Source organism: Rhinocladiella mackenziei (assembly GCF_000835555.1).
Source record: "Rhinocladiella mackenziei CBS 650.93 unplaced genomic scaffold supercont1.3, whole genome shotgun sequence".
In the NCBI taxonomy this organism is placed as follows: Eukaryota; Fungi; Ascomycota; class Eurotiomycetes; order Chaetothyriales; family Herpotrichiellaceae; genus Rhinocladiella; species Rhinocladiella mackenziei.
The window spans coordinates 2,210,247-2,229,392 of NW_013550602.1; the positions used below are offsets into that span (position 1 = coordinate 2,210,247).

The window sequence follows — 19,146 nt, forward strand, 5'->3', positions numbered from 1 at the left end:
CCCAGAATTTCCGCTACCCGCCGTGACCATTCTGCAGCTACAATCAACCACAATCTACTCCGCACGCTACTGATCTGTTAGCACCGGTCGAATGAACAAAGCATGGACGAAGCATGGATGTTTTCCGAGTCTCCTTCGGTAAATAATATGCAGCGTTAGCCTAGACTTTCGGACTTAGCCACGCAGAAGACACAAAAAAGACCCCAGCAGTGCCAAGTAAAGCTTGGTATTCCTTCGGCTTATCTCGGTGTACGGGTTGGATGGATCATGATGGCCTTGTCACGGTTCTCGACCTTCATTTGGATCCCAGACGATCCGCGGACCCTGCTAGAGGCGAGCCCCATGGGGTTTCCATGTGGTCTGGCTGCAAATTCCAGGCTGTGGCAAGACTAAAGTTGTTGGCCGAAGTCCGTGTCTACGGCTTGAAATGATAGCTAGGGGTCGAGGTATTCCTTTCGCAGCGATGCACCGCATACCTCATAAATGGTCTTTTCCAGACCCTGTGTAGGTGTATGCTCATACGTCCTTCCACACTTCGCCTAGACACGAACATTCCATAAAGCACCTACCTCACCTTCGTCTCTGAGATTGCGTTACGATAGCGCGAAGAACATGGCTGATATCAAAATCGGCAAGCAGGATGAAATCGGCCTTGAGCATCTTGACCGGGTCGATTCCAAGGACTCTCAGCACCGCAACATCGTCAGCGAAGATGCAAAGCATCTAAATGGCTACTGGGGCTCGCCTCGCCTTGTGGGCTCCCTCGCAGCTGCAATCCTGCTAGCAAACAGTTGTTATATCGGCTATGGAATGCCTGCTGGCATTCTCAATGTCATTAACGCTGATATCGGACCTTCATCAAACATCTACCTCATCACACTGGTCTACTCCTTGTTTATGGGAGTGCTACACCTATTCTTCGCCCGTCTTTCAGATGTTGTTGGTAGACGATATTTCCTGATCGGAGGACAGTTATTTGGGGTTATCGGCTCTATTATCTGTGCTAAAGGCAACAGCGTTGACGTCCTTATCGTCGGAAGCGCTCTCGCTGGAACTGGTGGTGCAGCAGGACTACTCTACCCTGTTGTCATCCACGAATTGATACCCAACAAGCATCGCCACTGGGGTCAGGCTGGCGTAACGCTCAGTGTTCTGCCAACTTTAGGCTTCGGTGCAGCAATTGCACGCACCATGGTTGCCCACACAAGTGTGGGATGGAGAGGCGTATACTGGTTGAACGTTGCAGTCTCTGGATTGTCCGCGGTCCTCTTTCTCACCTGCTATTTCCCCCCGAACTTTCATATGATCAACAGTAGAATGACTAAATGGCAAGAGGTGAAGGCCCTCGACTACGGTGGGCTCTTGCTCTACTTTGCCGGTCTTATCCTGGTTATTCTAGGATTCACCTGGGCTCAAGGCACATACGCATGGCAAAGTGCACAGGTCCTCGCCTCCTTGTTAGTGGGTGGCATCACCTTGGTCGGATTCGCCTTGTATGAGGTTTATATGCCACTCAAACAGCCTCTCTTACCTGTCAGACTCTTCAAAATTCGAAACATCACGGCTTCTATCTTCATTGGGTCCACGATGCAAATGATCTGGACTGTTTCTCTCGTTTTTTGGCCGATCCAGATCAATGCTCTTTTTACCACGGACGAAGTAACTATCGGACTGTTATCCTGTGCTCCAGGAATCGCCCTGGCCATGGGCGAACTTATCTTCGCCCCTCTCTTCAGAACTCTCGGACATCTGAAATGGCAACTTGTTACCGCCTCTTCAATGACTGCCATCTTCGGGGCTGCTATGGCTGCTGTTGACGAGGAGAGAAGAGATATGGGTATTGCTTTTACAAGCCTGGCCGGTCTTGCTGTCGGATGGGTTGAGCTGGTCACCATCGTCATTACAGGACTTGTAGCTCCCCCACATGATATCGGTGTTGCTCAAGGCTTTCTCGGTGCAACTAGAGCAGTTTTTGGCACGGTCGCTGGTAAGACCTATCTAATCTCACTCCACCCTGCATCGCTGACTTAAGATTTGAAGTGAGCATCTATATAGCAATCTACGGCAATAGGTTGACTGCATACCTCCCTCAAGAAATCATTCCCGCCGTCGAGAATGCTGGCCTTCCTAAGAGCAGCCTCCCAGACCTGCTCGCTGCCATGGAAAATGGCACTGCTGCGGCTTTGGAGGCTGTATCCGGCATGAACGACGAAATACTGGGCGCCATGGCACTCGCCACTAAGCACGCCTATGCTCATGCTTTCCAGATTGTCTACTTGGCAACATTAGCCTTCACAGGAATTGGCTTGATTGCCTCATTCTTCATCACGGACATCAAAGAGTTTCTCACTGACTATGTCAACAAGACCATTCACAGGCCCAACATTGGAAGTAAGACCGCGACAGCGGATGTTTAGACATTATGCACTGTTGACCCATATGCACACCCTGACTTGTGCTGATTGTGCCTCAATTGGGTAGCCGAAGCAAAAGAACATCCGAGTAGCAACCTGGAATGTCAACTTCACATTGTATCAGTGGCAATTATGGCCCACTTTTGAATCGTGTTTCACCGCCGTTCTTTCAGGCAATTTCATGATTTGAAGGACTCCATTATTTTAAAATAATAGTATTAACTTAGTGCCTAGAGTTTTAAGTAAAACGTGGTTGAAAAGTAGCACTTTTGGTGTAAAATGCCCGGGGTGCGAAACTGCTTGCAAATAGTGTTCCCGCTTGAGGTTCAGCACTGACTTCCCCAAGCTTCCTTTGCCCCGGGGCTGCCCCAGGGGCTCCCAGTTAGGGCGGAGGAGTGGGCGGAAGACTCCTGGAGGGTCACCTGACAGCCGTGCTTGGCCAACAGTCCCTACTTCAACATTATGGACCAATGTAAACTTGATCTTTCATTCAACCCACAACTTCTGCCATTCCTATCTCGTGTTTTCCTCGACATGAATGCAAGTGCTCTGCTCTGATTTCTTCGAAAAGGGTGCACTCTTTCTCCCATCTTCTTGATAGTGCACCTAGAAAGCATTGACCACAGCTCCCCACTGATTCTCCTCTACTTCCGTGGCACGCCCACTATTTCTCCTACGAGCAAATTTCGGGCGAGAAGCAGCAACTCGTCCTGATGTGGAATCCAGCAGGACGCCCAAGAAGTGCTTGCACTGTATGTAAAAGCCAAAAGGTATTGACTCGAAATTACCCCGTCGAGTAATGAATCAAGGGCATTGCTGATCAAAGATCACATAGGTCCGGTGCTCAGGGGAACGGCCCAGTTGCAGCCGATGTTCCAGGTTAAGGCGCACATGTACCTATAGTAAAGGCTCGTTGGCTATGCCAAAGTCACCTCGCTTTGTCTCATCAGTACATTCGAGCAGAGATCCACCATCATCTCCAGCAGGCCCACGGGAGAAAAGATATGGAGACACTGACGAAAGACTACCTGTTAGTCGCCATTTCTACTTAGCATTCGTGCTTCCTGTCTGACTATAGCAGGAGAAATCGCATGACGAGAGCTTAAAGTCCTCGATGAGTACTAAGGAGCCCTATCTCGGAATTTCAAAGTCTCTGATGTATACCTTGGTGGAGTTGTACTTTCACACCTCATACAATGCCAGTTTTTTATTGCACAAGACACAGTTCCTGGAATCGCTGGCGGCCGGGACCGCTGCTCCTCATGTCATCTTAGCCATCTGTGCCGCGGCTGCTAAGTATAGAGAACCTAAACGTTGTCATTCTCCAGTCCACTGATTCAGTTCTCTTTAGCTTCTATCGCGATTGCAATGGCGACCCCACGCTGAAGAACCATGGCTTTATGATCGAATGGGCTAATCGAGCAGGGGAGCTAGTCTTCCAGGACGTCCAAAATTTTCACAAGGATAACATTGTAACCTTCTCCATTTTGGCCTTGTTCTGGTATACTCAGGGGTCATGGAGGCTATGCTACCTCTTCAAAGGCACTGCTGCTCTCTACTATAAAGTCGTGAGAAATGATAACTGACTAAGCTCTAGGAAACGCTTGCCTTTTGCTCCATGTTGGAGGCCTTGGACCTACAGACCTTCAAACTCAAAACTCATTGGAGTCTGAAATACAGCGCCGTCGCTTATGGGCCTCTTATCTCTCGCAGTGCCAATTGGGTGAGCATCTATTGCTCTTTGAACCGATAGCCAACGTGAGGAAATTGTCACTACCTTGGCCCAAGGCTGATTTCGAGGACGGTATTTCTCGAAGTCCTCCTATCTGTCTAGAATCTGGTGGATCTAATGGTGGAGTTTACGCCGAACTAATAAAAGGAATGACAGTCTGGTAATCGGCACCCACCGAGTTGCTTTGGCGGGACTAATATCTTTCTTAGGGCTTCTGTCTTCTCGTTGATCAAATCCCCCGAATCTAGTATTAGCGAGAGAATGACGGGGGTCTATGCTCTCGACAACGACGTAGTGAGGTGGTGGTCGGAAGTACCACCGACATTGAAACTGGACGTGTCCAATATCGCAACAATACCAAAAGATCAGGTTTCGAACATCCTCCTCCTCAATCTCATCTACCATCAATCGATCTGTGCGCTTCACGCATCGGTGATACCTCTGTTCTCATGGAGTATTGCAGACGACAGCTGGTCTTCAGCACGACGATCATCCGCCCAAATAGCCTTCGAACACGCATGCACAGCCTCGACATTGATGGATGCTGTCTATTCTGTCCATACCGGCATAATTCTGACGAATTCTTTTATTGCATATGCAGCATACAGTGGGTGCGCCATTCAGATCCCGTTCATGTGGTGCTTGAATAAGAATGTTAAGAGTCGGGCAATTGCGAATGTCAGAACGAATGTCATGATAATTCGCGCAATGGCACCATATTGGAAATTTGCAGCACTGCTGGTGTGAAACTCACAGAAGATTAGGGGTTGGATAATGACTGATATTTTGTCATCTAGGAAATACACTTTACCTGCGTGTACAAGATCCACGAGAGACACGCACTTACCAGCCCCCTAGAAGACGAACCTAAGAACATGGATATCGGCAAGTTCCTTGACTTCAAGATCCGTGCTCGCTACGCTCGAACTTCAATTCTCGGGTTTGTTGAGATCTTACGGTCACAGGGAGATGGTTTTGTGGAGGCAGGAGAAGAGTGTAATGATCTTGGTATCCAAGATGGTGACAGTCAGAATCTACAACAAATGGGGCAGAGACCATCCGGTAACAGTGAAGCCGCAGCGAGCGTCGTCCTGGAACAAAGAGATGAAGTGGAGCTACCTGTCCCTCTATTTCCACCCTCGGCTTCTTCTCAAAGTCGTTTGCCAGATTTATGCAGCACCAGCGCCTCGACTCCCCTCAAAACTTCCTGGCCTCCTGCGCACGAAAACACTTGGCAAGAGACTGGCAGGCTCGAGGAACAATTTCCAGCCAGGCTTCCAAATGCTTCGGCTGCTGAAGAGCCGCAGTCCTTCGACCTATGCCATCCGTTCTTCGATCCAGCCTTGCTGGATCTCTTTCCTGATGGCGAGATGCCAGACCTGGGCCAATTCGAGACGATGCCAGCGACCCCACATGATCCCATCTCTGAAGCATGGGACACCTCCGGAATCGCACCTCCCGACACTTGATTGATTTGGCACACCCAAATGTTGTCGTGTTACAATGAGGTAAAGAAGCCCTGGAATTCTGCACGCCATCTATTGGCTCTTGGCCTACAGTCAGCTACCACAAGGTGACCAACAGGGATTAGGTGATAGCTGATGGCAGATTGTATGTTGTATATTGTATAATGTATATTGATGTCTTGTCGGCAGTCTTCCTGATTCACACTTTTTCTCAGTCTATAACTGTAACTGACACACCTGCGACAGCTAACCCGAGTGTTTGATGCCGTATCATTCTCTATCATTACCACTGCTCTGCACAGATCCAGCGGCATGGCCAAGTTCTTCCTTGAACCTCTTTCCATTGACCATGAGAGGTTCACAGTCCTGCAGAACGAATAACACGCGCGCCCACTCCGTCTTACTCGGGTTACTCCACGCATGCATTGTGGCACGTTGAATTGCCACGTCTCCTTGTGTCAGAGTCGTTGTGCTTCCATCGTCCAGTTCGAGAGTCACCGTACCCTCCAGCACAATGCCGTAGTCCAAACTCTGCGTGCGGTGCATGAACCCTACGCTGCTTGGCGCAAAATCTGCATAGCGGAGGACTGTTCCCTTCGGTTGGACGACTCCCAACTTGCCACCAGCAACAACATCTTGGTGCAGCTTGAGGTCGACATCATCATTGAGATTGGGGGGCATGGCTGAGGTGGTGTACAAAGTAGTGGAAGAGAACTTGTGCGCTGGATATGGCTCTGCCTTGGGTTTCTCTGAACTATGAAGAGTGGCAAGTCCAGCGGCATTGTGCGTCGTGATGTGGACGGTCGGGACGTGCAGAGGCGAAGGTTGGAATTCGACATTGTTTGCGGCCATTCTTGTGGTGCTTCCTGATCAAGTCCTCTGGGCGAGTGATCGACATGCAGCCGACAGGTGCTGGATAGACGAAAGAACTTTTTGGTAGATTTCGAGGATGTATCTTCTGCACGAGCTGAAAGGCCTATAAGAATTGTTTGCCATTATCAAATCAAAGAGAAAGTCTTGACTTGTGCCGAAGAGCAGTGCCGTGTGCATCCAGAATATGAAGACCTGCCCCACTTACAAGAATAATCCGGGGCCCCGTGCATTGGCCAGCGGAATATTCTAACCTAACTGGGAAGGACTTTTGCGAACGTAGGAGGCGACACATTTCAACTTCCACTGATCTCCGAAAAAAGTGGTCTGGAATGTTGAAGAGAACTAGCCTGGGAAACTATCAACTTGTTTCAGGTGGAACCACGTCGATTCAGGGTCTGGCGGTTACATAGTTGCCTTCTCCCATCGCACCAATTGGTCCCGCAAAATGCACCTGAGTACTCCGTACGGGAATACAGCGAGGGATTTCTCCCGGTGCTCTTGGCAGGACGCTGCGACACAATCGCATTGACATTGTTTCTTTTGCTTTTGCGAGTCGCCAGGCACCATGCGGGTTGCGTGCCCACCCCGTACCCCAAACCGGGGCTCACGAGGGCTCGGGAAGCAGGGGAACCTGATGCATCGGTCAACAATGACGCAATATTCCGACATTGTTGTAGGCAGTAGAACGTGCAATCCCCAGTTCACTACGTCCCCCGTGGAGAGCCAAGGGCAACAAGAGTAATGACCAGACACTAGATTATTCTTCAAAAACTTATTGTCCCTATTGTCGAGACAAGCGCAATGTCACATTGTATTCCAGGAGCGCACCCTTCACGATGATTCCCATCAACTTAGACATATCTCGATTTTTTGTCCCGGTGGTGTTGGTAGCAATAGCATCCACGATATGTTGGGTGAGTGCGTCAGACGCAATTTTGGTCACCAATCTGAGGGAGCTCACAAATGTGCAGGCACTTTTCAAGGTGCTTCAGGACCCTCTCCGTGCCATCCCAGGCCCGTGGTATGCGAGGTTTACGAGCATGGTGCTCAAGTACAAAATCTTGACTGGACAACGCATGTTCTATATCCATGACCTTCACAAGAAATACGGCCCCCTAGTCAGAGTTGACTCAAACGAGGTCAGTGTCAACGACTTGGATGGCTACCGAGAAATCCACCGGATCGGAAGCGGGTTTGTTAAGTCTGAGTGGTACGACTTGGCCACGCCTGGAATTGAGCTCCACGCCTTCACGATGACTCAAGTCCACGAGCATGCAGCTCGTAGGAAGCTTTTGGCCCGTCCTTTCTCTAGATCCTCACTCCTGGCGAATTTTCAGGCCTTGGTGACAGATCGCGCTCAGTTGGCAGTCTCCAAAATGAAATCTGAGGCTATGAAGGGAGACTGCAATATAATGAAATGGTGGACTTTGATGACTACGGATGTTATTGCACAAGTTGCTTTCGGTGAAGACTCTCGTCTCTTAGAGGCCGGTCAAGTAAGTTACTGTTCCGATGCTCACAGTGCCCTGGTGGTGTATAGTACACATACAACCCCAAAGTCCTTTATCATTGCGAAAGCTGAACAAAGGGTCAGAAAACTCAGTACATCGACGACTTGGAGAGCATCGTGATGGCATGGGCATTTCGAGGCGAGGCACCTTTGCTGTACAGCCTGATGCGAATCGTATACCCAAGTTTCATTCGAGAGTGTGATAGGTGCCTTCGAAACGTCGTGGATTATGGAACAACAGCTGCCTCTAGGGCGAGGAAGGGTGCCCTGCAGCGATATAACGTCATTAGTGGGATGATTGAGGCGAGTCAAGCTGAAGGAACGAGTATGACGGACTTCGACCTGGGATCACAAGCCTCCGCATTGATCGTTGCGGGCTCAGGCACTACGGCAGTCACCCTAACTTACGCCGTCTGGGCCATCCTCTCGCATCCAACGGTAAAGAAAAGGCTCGAGGAGGAAGTCTGCGGTCTCCCCGACGACTACAATGATACAATTTTAGAGAAACTCCCCTATCTGAAGGCCGTTATCACAGAGACCTTACGTCTCTACGGATCGGCACCTGGTGCCTTACCTCGCACCACTCCCTCTAAAGGAATCGAGATCACGGGTAAGTATATCCCTCCGGGGGTAACTGTGACGACCCAGAGTTATACTATGCATCGAGATCCTTCGATCTTCCCTGACCCCGAAATGTAAGCGAAGCCTGGCTCTAACCATGAAGACACCAAATGACTCATATTGACGGTGTAGCTTTGATCCCGAGCGATTTTATAACAAAGATCTTGCCGGGTCACAAAAGCACGCATTTGGACCGTTTGGAGGAGGGACACGAGTGTGTCTAGGGATCCATCTAGCCGAAATGGAGCTACGACATGGCATCACCGAGTTCTTTCGCGAATGTCGCGATTTTGAGCTCTCAGAACGTACGACCCCGGAGTCGATGGAGATGGAAAACTACTTCTTGATCAGCCCGAAGAGCAAACGCTGTTTGGTCAAGAAGAAGACGGTCCCCCCAAAAGTCTCCTAAGAATGGCTAAACAAGTACAACGGGATTTGAATATAGGCACCAAGAATTTTCTGATCTTGAGGTCTTTTAGCAACCTTGTTGCTCTTCCTGACATCTACTTCCCCACCTCAGAGGTCATTAAACCTAGCGTAAATTCATCTAAAAGAAGAGAATCGCCATGGGAGCCTAGAGACGAGTGCGAAACAGGGGATATCTCTATAGTTAGCTGGCCAGGTTCGATACATATAACACAGTAGTAATTGGAAATCATAGTAAGGTTCTAGCTCATATGCCCAGCATGGGCAGCACGAGCGCTCTGGTCGTGGGCTACCTGTGCACACATGAACTTCAGATTGTTATATAGCGGGCAAAAACACAACATACGGAGTACAGTACGTCACCACCGACTGCTGTGTGTGCCAATAACATGGACATCCCAAGGATGTGCGCGACCGAGCACGAATACCTCGTTAGAGGGCGAAGAATTCAGAGATGGGAATCCCAGACGACAACTTTATTTCTCCATCTGACCAGCCGTTCACTCACACATGACTGCCCTGATATCAGCAGGCTCAACAATCTCGTCGAAGCCTGGGTGAGATTCAATCAGTTCGGTGGTCAATACCTAGAAATGATAGATTCAGCATGCACGCTCGCTCGCTGGCTCGGGGGTCAGTGCGGCACGATTCAGGGTGTCTTCATCTCAAGTGCCAGCAATTGAGTTTCACCTTAAACGACACGAATGCTAAATCCACCTAGGTACGGCTGCCTCAATAGCTTGCCAAAGCGGGCGTGAAGTGGCACTAGCAGACGAGCATACACGGTGCTGAGGGACGATGTGCCAAAAACGCTGCTTGGAAGACAAGTCTTAACACTACCCGCTTGCTCGAGGTCGAAGAGTGAAAAATGGCCGAGCCGTGGCGATGCTTCGTCTCGGACCTTCCTTATCGTCCAGATTGTCTCGGCACCCACGACCATCTACCAAGGCACTAATCGTCCCTGTGGGGCGACCTTCGCAGATGGGTCTGGGTCAAAACCGGTATGTGGCCAACATCACTGCCATACAATTAATTAAGTGAAATGACCAATTACTATCCGTTAACGTTCTATACGAACCATCTCGAGTGTGATTAGTAGAGCTTGCCTAGGTGGTTCACAGACTGGATCCGATGAAATACCACGACCCATCGGATCCAATCCATGGATCATCTCGACGCCGAGGCCCGTCTGTTCACGCTCTGTTACGAACCATCTCGAGTGTGATTAGTAAAGCTTGAGTGGCCCACAGACTGGATCCGATCCATGGCCCATCTTGATATCGAGGATGTCGACTTCTATCGACTAGGGCACCCCCCGGGCCACATGGTCCACGGATTGGATTGGAGGGGGAGTGCTCGCGTTATCACGTGACACAACCAAGCCACGTGATGAAGAGAGGTGCCAAGCCATTGACCAACGTGATTGGCCAACACGGCGGTCTTGGCGTCGCCGCACAACGCCAAGCCACAACCAGATGATTTCAATTAAAAAAAAAGTAGAAAACAAAAAATTCAGGTTGATATTTTATTCCACCAAAAACTGCTTCAAAATTGACACCGTGGTTGACCTATCAAGGACGTAACCGAGTGGTAAAACACCCGGATTGCAGTCGAACCGATAGAATTGAGGGGCCTTACTAGTGTTTAATCATAGGTAAGGTAAGAGGGTTGTCCGGCCTAGCTTTCTAGGTGCCCTAGATGGGTAAACGTAATGCTCCAGCCAGTGATTGTTGATGATGTCGTCTTGTTCATACCGTTGCAGTTGAACTTGTGTGGCTGAAGCTTTCACTGGCTGTGGCGCCCCATCTATGAGTTCGTCAGAGATGGACTATAGGAGGGGGCCTTTCTTTTTTGATATTTCCGCCCTAAGTCCTATACGATGGAGGATCGTGTCTATTTCACAGATCTAGTGTCTTCTAGATCTGTGAAATGGGGATAACTAGAAGATTACGATTTATGCTTTTTCAGCTTAAGTTATTGCTCGCGAGCGCTGATTAGACAGAATTTTTATCCAAATATCTAAATTCAGCATCATGATTTGATTTGGATGTATCTGGATATGACCTGTCTATTTGCAAGCATAGTGACAATCGCATCCCCGGGGGTTGTGATTGCTACAGTCAATTAGAGTATTCTATTTGTCGTGTTCAGCACCACGCTACGTACAGCGATAAAGCCAGCGTACACCTCTACCACAGAAGACTTAGCGTTTGCCGTCTGCCCATTATTTGTTTATATCATGGGGGATGTCCAGACAGTCAATTAAGACGAATTCATAGCTGGATTGATTTTCTGTTCTCAGGTTGGCTAAAGTATTAGTATCTTCGGTCAAGACAAACCATGTTGCTTCTAGTTTCCTTGTTTAAACTCCGCCTATTCAGTAAACAGCAAGTTCAACGACATCAGTATTAAGCAGATCTCTAAGCGGCCGCAGGGACGCTAGAGAAGTGGTGTTAACTGAAATAGCAGACTCTTGCCAAATGATGTCTTTGCGATTAGAATAACGTCTCGATGTCTTCAACCCAGAGATTCTAGTACTTGCTATTGTTGGTCACGCAAACACTGAATACCAAAGCCATCTCGAGCACAGCGATATGTGTATTGCTTCGCTGATTCATTCGATAAACGTGCTAGAGGACACAGTGCACGCTTGTCACTATGGGATAGGTACGATAGGCCCTTCAGTCTTACCGACTAAGGAGACAAGTTCTGAATCGAAACTCTCATCATTCTTCAAACTAGATTGAATTGATACCGGCTCGTATGTGTCGATGGTCTCTGGTAAGTCAGGCTCGTCGGAACCAGAAACTTCTAAGGAAGGGTTCTGGTGGTGTAGGGAAGGGGAAACGGACGTTTTGAAAAATAACTCTTATGGGATAATCAACGGGAAAATTCATTAGTGGTATTTGAGTTCCTATCGGAACACGGCTCCCTTTTCTGTTTCAGCTTAATCCGTCTATTCCCTGGTCGGGTTATGCTATAGTAAGAGTAGATATGTGATGTAGCTGAACCGTGAAATCGAATGCAACTCGTCGCCTCGTGGATTTTAACACGAATGCAAGAATGGGTTGACGCGCCCGCAACCAAAGCTTCAAAGCACTCGAGGCTCTTTCGATGAGGATTCCTTGCTTAAAGTATTTTGATCTTCGTTCCTCTCTTCACACTCAATTAGAGAACGTTTTGCGGATATCTTGTGAACGAGTTTAAGCTGCCGAGTTGCGTTGGAAGTCGTTGAATCATCACGATTCAACTTAACTATAGCATTGCAATAGTCGCAAATCCATACAGGAGGATCGTTAGGCGCGGAGGGATTAATATATTTGTCGCCCTGTGTCCAGATGCGCGAGATAGACGATCCACGATAAGAATTGGCTGTGTGGCCTTTGTCGAAGCCATTGCTTTCTACCGATTCGCTTATTATCAGCTCTGATAGAGCGAGGTGTTGGCGTTGATGCAAGCGTAGATTGTATCGACGGTGAGGGCGATTTAGTGCTCGTTGCTATACTCTGTGACATCTTTGGCTGCGTTTTACTGTCCTCTTAGAAAGGTAGAAGAGTGCGTGCACCCTCTCCTTAACTGGGCCCTAGCATACGAAGGCCTAAGCGAAATTGATGGGACTCGTTAGGACTCGCGACTCGAGTCAGAACTCGGACTCGTGCTAGTGGGACTCGAATCCTGGCAACGCTGATCAACTCTGCCTGGCCTTCTTCATTGACAATGTCGTCATCCTGAGACTCTTTGCAACACACTTGCCCAACTGACTCTCCTCCTACTCGATCTTCTTAAGCCTCTGCGGCTTAAGAGCCACGTCCAGAACGTGAAGATCGTGATACCAGACAAAATCATCTCTGTGCCCCTTCGAGTCTCCTTAGTTCAACAGGGTGCCACCATCTTTCCTGGTCAGCACTTATTCTTACACAAAAACAAAGTTGCTGTGACTTGCCGATTGTGATTAATGTCCCCGTCGCATAATCCGCCCGGATTGTGTACAGATATGCCTCTGCAATATGTTCCGGCGTTGCCACAAATCCGACTGGCAGACTCTGACTCGCCTGGTAGACCATTTCCTTCTGCTCTTCAATACTTTTGCCCAGTTTATCCCACAGCTCGGTCTTGACGATCCCTGGCACGACCGTGTTGACGCGAATCTTCTTGGCTGCAAGATCGATCGCAAGGCCTTTAGTTAGAGTGAGGATGCCGCCGTTGAGCGCGCCCCCGACGGCTGCACCCTTACCGGGGTTTAAGCCTACGGTGCCGGAGGTGAGTGTGAGTGAGCCGCCCGGACGGACGATGTCATATTTCAATAGCGCTAGCAATTAACTTGCATCCATGTTTCACAGCATTTTGCTCGCTTACCTTTTCCCGCAATCACGGCACCCCAGAACTTGACACCAAAGAGATGCTTCGCATCGTCCAAGCTCAGATCCTCTAGCTTGCCCCGGATAATGTTATCCACGGCCGAGAAAACCAGATGGTCGATGGGTGCCAGAGACTGCAATGTCTTGGTGAATCCTTCCTCGTCGCGCACGTCGGCCACCACACCCTTCGCATCCGGCGAATTGAGTCGTTTCAGCGCGGCATCAGTCTTCGACCGGGAAGAGGATATGATGGTCACTTTGGCGCCAACATCGGCGAGCGCTGCGGCAGCACCATAGCCGATCCTGTATACTTGGTCGTGAATACTTCTGGTGCTGGACGAAAGTGCTGCGTATTGACGGCTGCCACTCACCCTGTGCTTGCACCCACTAGGACAATGTCCTGACCACGAAGTTTGTCTGCGTAGTTTCCCATGTTGAAACCTCTGGCTCATCAGTGATTGGACCAATCTTAGAACTAGAAATTCCCCATCGAAGCATATATGTACATCAGATGTTGCTCGATTTGTGCCATCAAGATCAAAATAGCAACAAGCGCGCTGACTAATACGGACTCCTTACGGAATTTTGTTTCCACATTGAGATCCTGCGCCGCATGCAAGGAAGTCTATAGGTACCGTATACAGGAGAGATATTGGTACCTAGTATGTATCTGCCATGCATTGAATCGCGCAGCAGTTCCGGAAGCTGACAACTGCGGGAAATGGGTCTAGAAGTGGTTTTCCGACAATCCCATTTCCCGACTATACAAGACACGGAACATCCACACACCTCCTCCCTAATGTGTAACAGTTCCCACGGATTGCAAGGAGATGCAAGCAAACACATAACAGTATCGATTATATTGGTCACATGTACTATCCTGTTGTATAGATCGCAGTATTGCTCATGTCAAACTAGGGAACAATTTGAGATGTATTGAATGCTCTGTCTACCACACAACCGGTCCTGCCAGGTTCCTGGTATATATACACGTTGAGTTGACCCCTTTTCTTCTCCTATTTCTACCCCTAAAACCTGCATAGGGGTGATAACCCCTTTTCCCAATAAAGGAGCAGTTGCTACTATTCAGCCATTCAATGAGACCTTGTTCGACAGCTCAGAACTCCAAGAACGCGTAGAACTGCCTATTCGATCATCCATTCTCCTTTCGGGCTGTGGAGGAGTATACGGCGAAGAACCTAAATTATTGTTACTTGGACGTCGGTATGCATTCTCCGGCCTGGGCATACGGTCGAGGACGCACAGGATTGAAGGATGGGATGAAGCCGGTATTTTCATCCATCTCTGCTGCCATAGGATTCTCTGGAATAGGAGAAGGGCATGTGACGGGATCTGGGACGTAGATATTATTTACCTGCGCCAGAGGAGGAACTTCCAGGTGGGTCCGGCCATAGCCTCCTGAACTTAGTCTGCTTGCCGCACTGAGGTCGCTGTTTGCTCGAGGATATTCTGCCGCATCCAGTTCTCCATCTGGCAACGGCGATGCAGGATCGTCTGAATCATCCGCTACAGACTTCTGCATCATTGATTCGTGCACTGACATGCGTAGACCGCCTCGATTGTAATGGGTTTGAGGGGTTGGGCCGCGGAGGCTCGAGACGCGAGATTCTGTGGCTATTGCAGTCGAGCTAGCGGTCACTCGTTTGGGATCACGGTTGAGCGTCTCATATGACCATGGTCGTTGAGCACTCGGTCCGATCGGGTAGATCAAACTGTCCAGTCGTCTGAGTTGGTTCTTGAAATCTTCTGGATCGCTGAGGCCGACGAAGAAACGACGTTGGCTGGCTGGCGGCAACATCTTCTTCAAAAACCACAATAGCAAAACAACGCCGGGCTAGATAAAATTCAGTGTTCAGCGCGAGGCATCAAAAGGCAGAAGAGCTGCGAAATGGTTGTGGTAGCCACATACACTGACAAATGTGCTTATAACTTTGATACTCGTTCGGTCCCGTTCCAAAGGGCTGCAGTGTTGAAGAAGAAGATGATGATGAGCGTGAAGACAGCCCCGAGCCATACTAGCGCAGGCTGGATACCTTCAAACCAGCCCACTTGTCCTCGATCGTAGGCTTTTTCATAGTCCTCCTGGCCCTTCAGATCAGCGTTCGCAGGAATCGATTCCTGACTTAGCGATTCTTTCTGCAGAATCGGTTTATCGATTCCAGAAGAAAAGGGGTCAACCCAACGTGTATATATACCAGCAACCTGGCAGGACCGGGTGTGAGGTAGACAGAGCATTCAATACATCTCAAGTTGTTCCCCAGTTTGACAGTAGGTCACTAACCACCGCCTCAATTGGCACAAAGAGACTAAGGTAAGTCCTAGGAACTGGTCGTCAGCTCTCCGCTCGGACTTTCAAGATTGATCACCGGCAAACCCTTTGTAACTATCACACCAGGCCCGATGTATCAGGACCTTTGCTGCTTTCGAATTCCGGCTAAATTGACAAGGCGGATGGATCTCACACCTGATGGGTGAAGACCTGCAAAGTCAGAAGGTAGAGAGAACGGTTTGTATTTTTCTTGAGTATTTCAACCTGACGTCGAAGCAAGGTGGTTCTTCCATCTGCCTATATCGAACTTAGGTACCCTCTTGAGCATTCTACTTTCTCTGAAATAACTGCACTCAAAGATCGCCGAAAGACACTTAGTCGAGAAAATCCCAGTTTCTTGAATTTCTTCCTTATAAATAGACGAATTAACACGGAAGGGCGTAACCCCAAGCACCTAACGACCGACCAGGTTGACTCATACATGAAATACGGCTGCCTTCGCGTGCCAGGTTGTTTCACTCGCGAAGATGCAGCGAGATGGACCAAGGACATCTAGACCAGCCTTGGCTTCGACCACAACAACCCAGAAACTTGGACGACAGAACGCACCAATATGCCCGCTCGCCGTGAGATACGCATCAAAGACTTTGCTCCTGAAGCCTACGGCGTCGTTTGCAAGCCGTGCGATGGCGAGGACCGAATTGCCGAACAATCCAAATCTGACGCGACAGTTTCATCGTCGTCCTGGGAACCAAAGAGCATGAAGACCTCGAGGTTCATCCGAAGGAACTGAAAAGATGGTATGAGGATGGGGGGTTTTTGGTGCACTGCCTCGACTTCCTCGAGCAAGGATTCCCCGTAATTCCGCTTTTCACAGGCATATTGTCCAACGGTAGAAGGACTTGGATCTACGCTGAGGACGTGGCCCCCATCGGAGGCAATGAGAACTTCGAGTCTGGTCTGGAATTCTATCATACCATTGTCTGGAAGTGAAGTGAAGAATCGTTTACTGAAATGACTAGGTAGGTCAGCGATGTGATTCTGCTGCATCCATTGACAGTGCGTTCTGCGTCGAAGAACGGGAAATGGCTGCCGGGGATCATTACAAATCCGCCAGTGAGCTTGATGGAGCCGTTCAAGTTTGATAGAGAGGATGGAATGGAGTTTAGTTTGGTGGAGTTGAAGATGATGGCGAAGGTTGGCCGTGAGAAGTCGAAGGATTGGAAGATGACAGCGAAGAGGGAGGGTTTGGTGCCGGAGAGAGTTAGGGGACAGGCGAGGATGCTGGACGAGAAGAGGAGATGGTTATTAAAGAAAGAAGCAAGGGAGTGACAAGGGCCGGAGTCGGGTTGCTGTCGCATAGTAAATACTTTGTGAAGGGAGTTTCTTAATTGCTCTGAGTGAGATGTGTTCCTCATACTCTGAAATGACCTGGTTTGTCCTAGGCCCTGGAAGTAGTAGATGGGAGGAACTTTGAGAAGAATTGGGATGATTGGATGACAGAACTTGGGTGTCTGAAGAGTCTGGTACAGGCTGATGCAGAAGGCCGGCTGGTTGGGATTCTCAGCCTCATCACATGGCCACAACAACCATCTCGCTAGTATACGTATGGGAAAGCAGCACTCTTTATTCCCAAATGTGACGGAATCAACAAGGCCAAAGATGATGTCGGCAACAAATAATGAGGTTTGCTTGTATAGGGTATCTATCTGGTGTATTCTTACTTCCGTTTTCTATACTCTATGTATCTATGTGCGGAAATGATCATGACTGGAACACATCAAGGGTATGAGAAAGGTGGACCGTATCTAAAAGTCAAGATTTCTCTGTAACCTTTCCGTCAGTGCTTCAAGCTCAGTATTTCGATCTTCCAAAGCCGCAACATCTTTCTGCAAAGCTTCCTTCTCCGATCGTAGCTGTTGGATCTTAATTGCCATCTTTTCGCGATATTTGAGACCTTCTTCAAACATTGTCTCGACCCGATGGATAATATCTCCAGTTGGTCCACCGGTCAAGCCTGACGCTTGAGCTGGAGCTTGAGCTCGCGCTCGGAGTTCTTTGTTAGCATTCTCAAGCTCCAGAATTCTCTGCTCCATAGCTGCCGTCTTGGCCTGTTGCCAGAGGTCATCTCCTTCGGTTCGTGATTGTCGATATGATAGCCGAGTCGTGGATGATCCTCGCGGCTTAGTCCACGTTGCTTGAGCCAACTTTTCTCGAAGCACGAGCACGTTCTCCAAATCCTCATCCCGAAGTTTTCGTATCGCTGTGTGTTCTCGTCGTTCTTCAGCCAGCATATCTCGCACTTTGATCAAGTTCAACAGGTCCTCGTTGCGGATTGCCAGTAAAGCATGATAATTCTCTACTACACTGGTCTTCTCAGCTTCCAGTTCGGTCACTCTCTGTTGTAACTTGTCGTAGTCCTCAGCCATGATGGTAGGATGACCTCGCTCGACGGTCGCAACTTGTCGAAGTAAAGAGTAAAGAAGTTTTTCCATTGGTCCGGCCAATTCTGGTTTTAGTAGTGGTTCGTGAACGTCATCGATGACGGTCGAAGTGGTCGATTCGACCATGTTTTTAGGGACTGTGGGTGTCTTGAGATCCACTTCTTCTTCGGGAGAATCCAATGCAAGCGTCGAATTGGAGTTTTCAGTAGATACGGACATACGTCGTTGAGATTGTCGTAGCTCTGATGGAGGGTCTGATTCCTTCACTACGACCTTTTTGGGCTGCCACATTTCTTCTTCAATGGGGAAGTGTTGTTCCGGAATGGTCTCGTCGTAGTTTGAGGAACGACTTGATGTGACAGACATCGCGATTGATTGAACGGAGTTTGTTCGAGTAATGTGTCCTGGACTCCACATTGCAAAAAATTGTAATAGAAGGACGTCTGAAGAATAGCAAACGCTAGAGCTGATGAAGAAATCGAACTTCGGTGTTGGGGAAAGTCGTCCATCTTTATGCTAGAATGCTTTGGCGACAATCTGTTTTGGATCCCGAGACCCGAAACGCCACACCCCTTTCCAAGCCCCTGAGCGGTCAGGCTGTAACCAACGCGAGACATCACATCTCCGGATCAGGATCATTGTCGCAGCATAGAAATAGGAGATGACTCTTTCTGCCTACAGGATGAAATCATCTTTCATCTGATGGCAGTCTTGCGGATGTTGCACAGGCGGCAAAGCCTAGATCCTACGCAGGGATATTGTCGGGCGAATATGTCAACTCTGGTCGGGCTGGACGGGGAAAATTGGCTTAGGAAATGTATCAGTCTGCCGCCGTCGCTTCGCTGGAGAGATCCGAGCGATCCTTTCTCCCAAACGCATCGTGCAGCGGAATATTAGAGCAATGGACTTTTTGGGGGAGTAGGTGGGAGAAATTCATGACTCGCAGCCACGAGGCTGGCCCACATAATACTCTCATACCGCGAGTCATATGCAGCGTTTTCGCGCATCTCCA

At 49.0% G+C, this 19,146-nt stretch overlaps 8 protein-coding genes across 8 annotated transcripts; 4 read left to right on the forward strand and 4 right to left on the reverse strand.

Annotated features, from left to right (window-relative positions):
• Window positions 1–612: 612 nt before the first annotated feature.
• Window positions 613–2,417, forward strand: Z518_04320 (uncharacterized protein; the record flags this gene model as incomplete). The annotated part of the gene is made up of 2 exons (XM_013418026.1): window positions 613–1,987; window positions 2,041–2,417. 2 exons carry the CDS (start codon window positions 613–615, stop codon window positions 2,415–2,417), a joined length of 1,752 nt encoding a protein of 583 aa, XP_013273480.1.
• A 1,111-nt stretch (window positions 2,418–3,528) lies between these two features.
• Z518_04321 (uncharacterized protein) lies at window positions 3,529–5,615 on the forward strand (the record flags this gene model as incomplete). The annotated part of the gene is made up of 6 exons (XM_013418027.1): window positions 3,529–3,710; window positions 3,766–3,979; window positions 4,012–4,137; window positions 4,203–4,306; window positions 4,356–4,887; window positions 4,944–5,615. The coding sequence occupies 6 exons, from the start codon at window positions 3,529–3,531 to the stop codon at window positions 5,613–5,615; spliced, it is 1,830 nt and encodes a 609-aa protein (XP_013273481.1).
• Window positions 5,616–5,882: 267 nt separating this feature from the next.
• Z518_04322 (uncharacterized protein) lies at window positions 5,883–6,464 on the reverse strand (the record flags this gene model as incomplete). The annotated part of the gene is made up of 1 exon (XM_013418028.1): window positions 5,883–6,464. One exon carries the CDS (start codon window positions 6,462–6,464, stop codon window positions 5,883–5,885), a length of 582 nt encoding a protein of 193 aa, XP_013273482.1.
• Window positions 6,465–7,321: 857 nt separating this feature from the next.
• Z518_04323 (uncharacterized protein) lies at window positions 7,322–9,025 on the forward strand (the record flags this gene model as incomplete). Its single annotated transcript, XM_013418029.1, has 3 exons — window positions 7,322–7,981; window positions 8,080–8,690; window positions 8,749–9,025. 3 exons carry the CDS (start codon window positions 7,322–7,324, stop codon window positions 9,023–9,025), a joined length of 1,548 nt encoding a protein of 515 aa, XP_013273483.1.
• Window positions 9,026–12,811: 3,786 nt separating this feature from the next.
• On the reverse strand, window positions 12,812–13,833 carry Z518_04324 (uncharacterized protein; the record flags this gene model as incomplete). Its single annotated transcript, XM_013418030.1, has 4 exons — window positions 12,812–12,898; window positions 12,960–13,351; window positions 13,399–13,703; window positions 13,772–13,833. 4 exons carry the CDS (start codon window positions 13,831–13,833, stop codon window positions 12,812–12,814), a joined length of 846 nt encoding a protein of 281 aa, XP_013273484.1.
• A 777-nt stretch (window positions 13,834–14,610) lies between these two features.
• Window positions 14,611–15,219, reverse strand: Z518_04325 (uncharacterized protein; the record flags this gene model as incomplete). The annotated part of the gene is made up of 1 exon (XM_013418031.1): window positions 14,611–15,219. One exon carries the CDS (start codon window positions 15,217–15,219, stop codon window positions 14,611–14,613), a length of 609 nt encoding a protein of 202 aa, XP_013273485.1.
• A 1,084-nt stretch (window positions 15,220–16,303) lies between these two features.
• On the forward strand, window positions 16,304–16,683 carry Z518_04326 (uncharacterized protein; the record flags this gene model as incomplete). Its single annotated transcript, XM_013418032.1, has 2 exons — window positions 16,304–16,371; window positions 16,422–16,683. 2 exons carry the CDS (start codon window positions 16,304–16,306, stop codon window positions 16,681–16,683), a joined length of 330 nt encoding a protein of 109 aa, XP_013273486.1.
• An 815-nt stretch (window positions 16,684–17,498) lies between these two features.
• On the reverse strand, window positions 17,499–18,500 carry Z518_04327 (uncharacterized protein; the record flags this gene model as incomplete). The annotated part of the gene is made up of 1 exon (XM_013418033.1): window positions 17,499–18,500. The coding sequence occupies one exon, from the start codon at window positions 18,498–18,500 to the stop codon at window positions 17,499–17,501; it is 1,002 nt and encodes a 333-aa protein (XP_013273487.1).
• Between the last annotated feature and the right edge of the window lie 646 nt (window positions 18,501–19,146).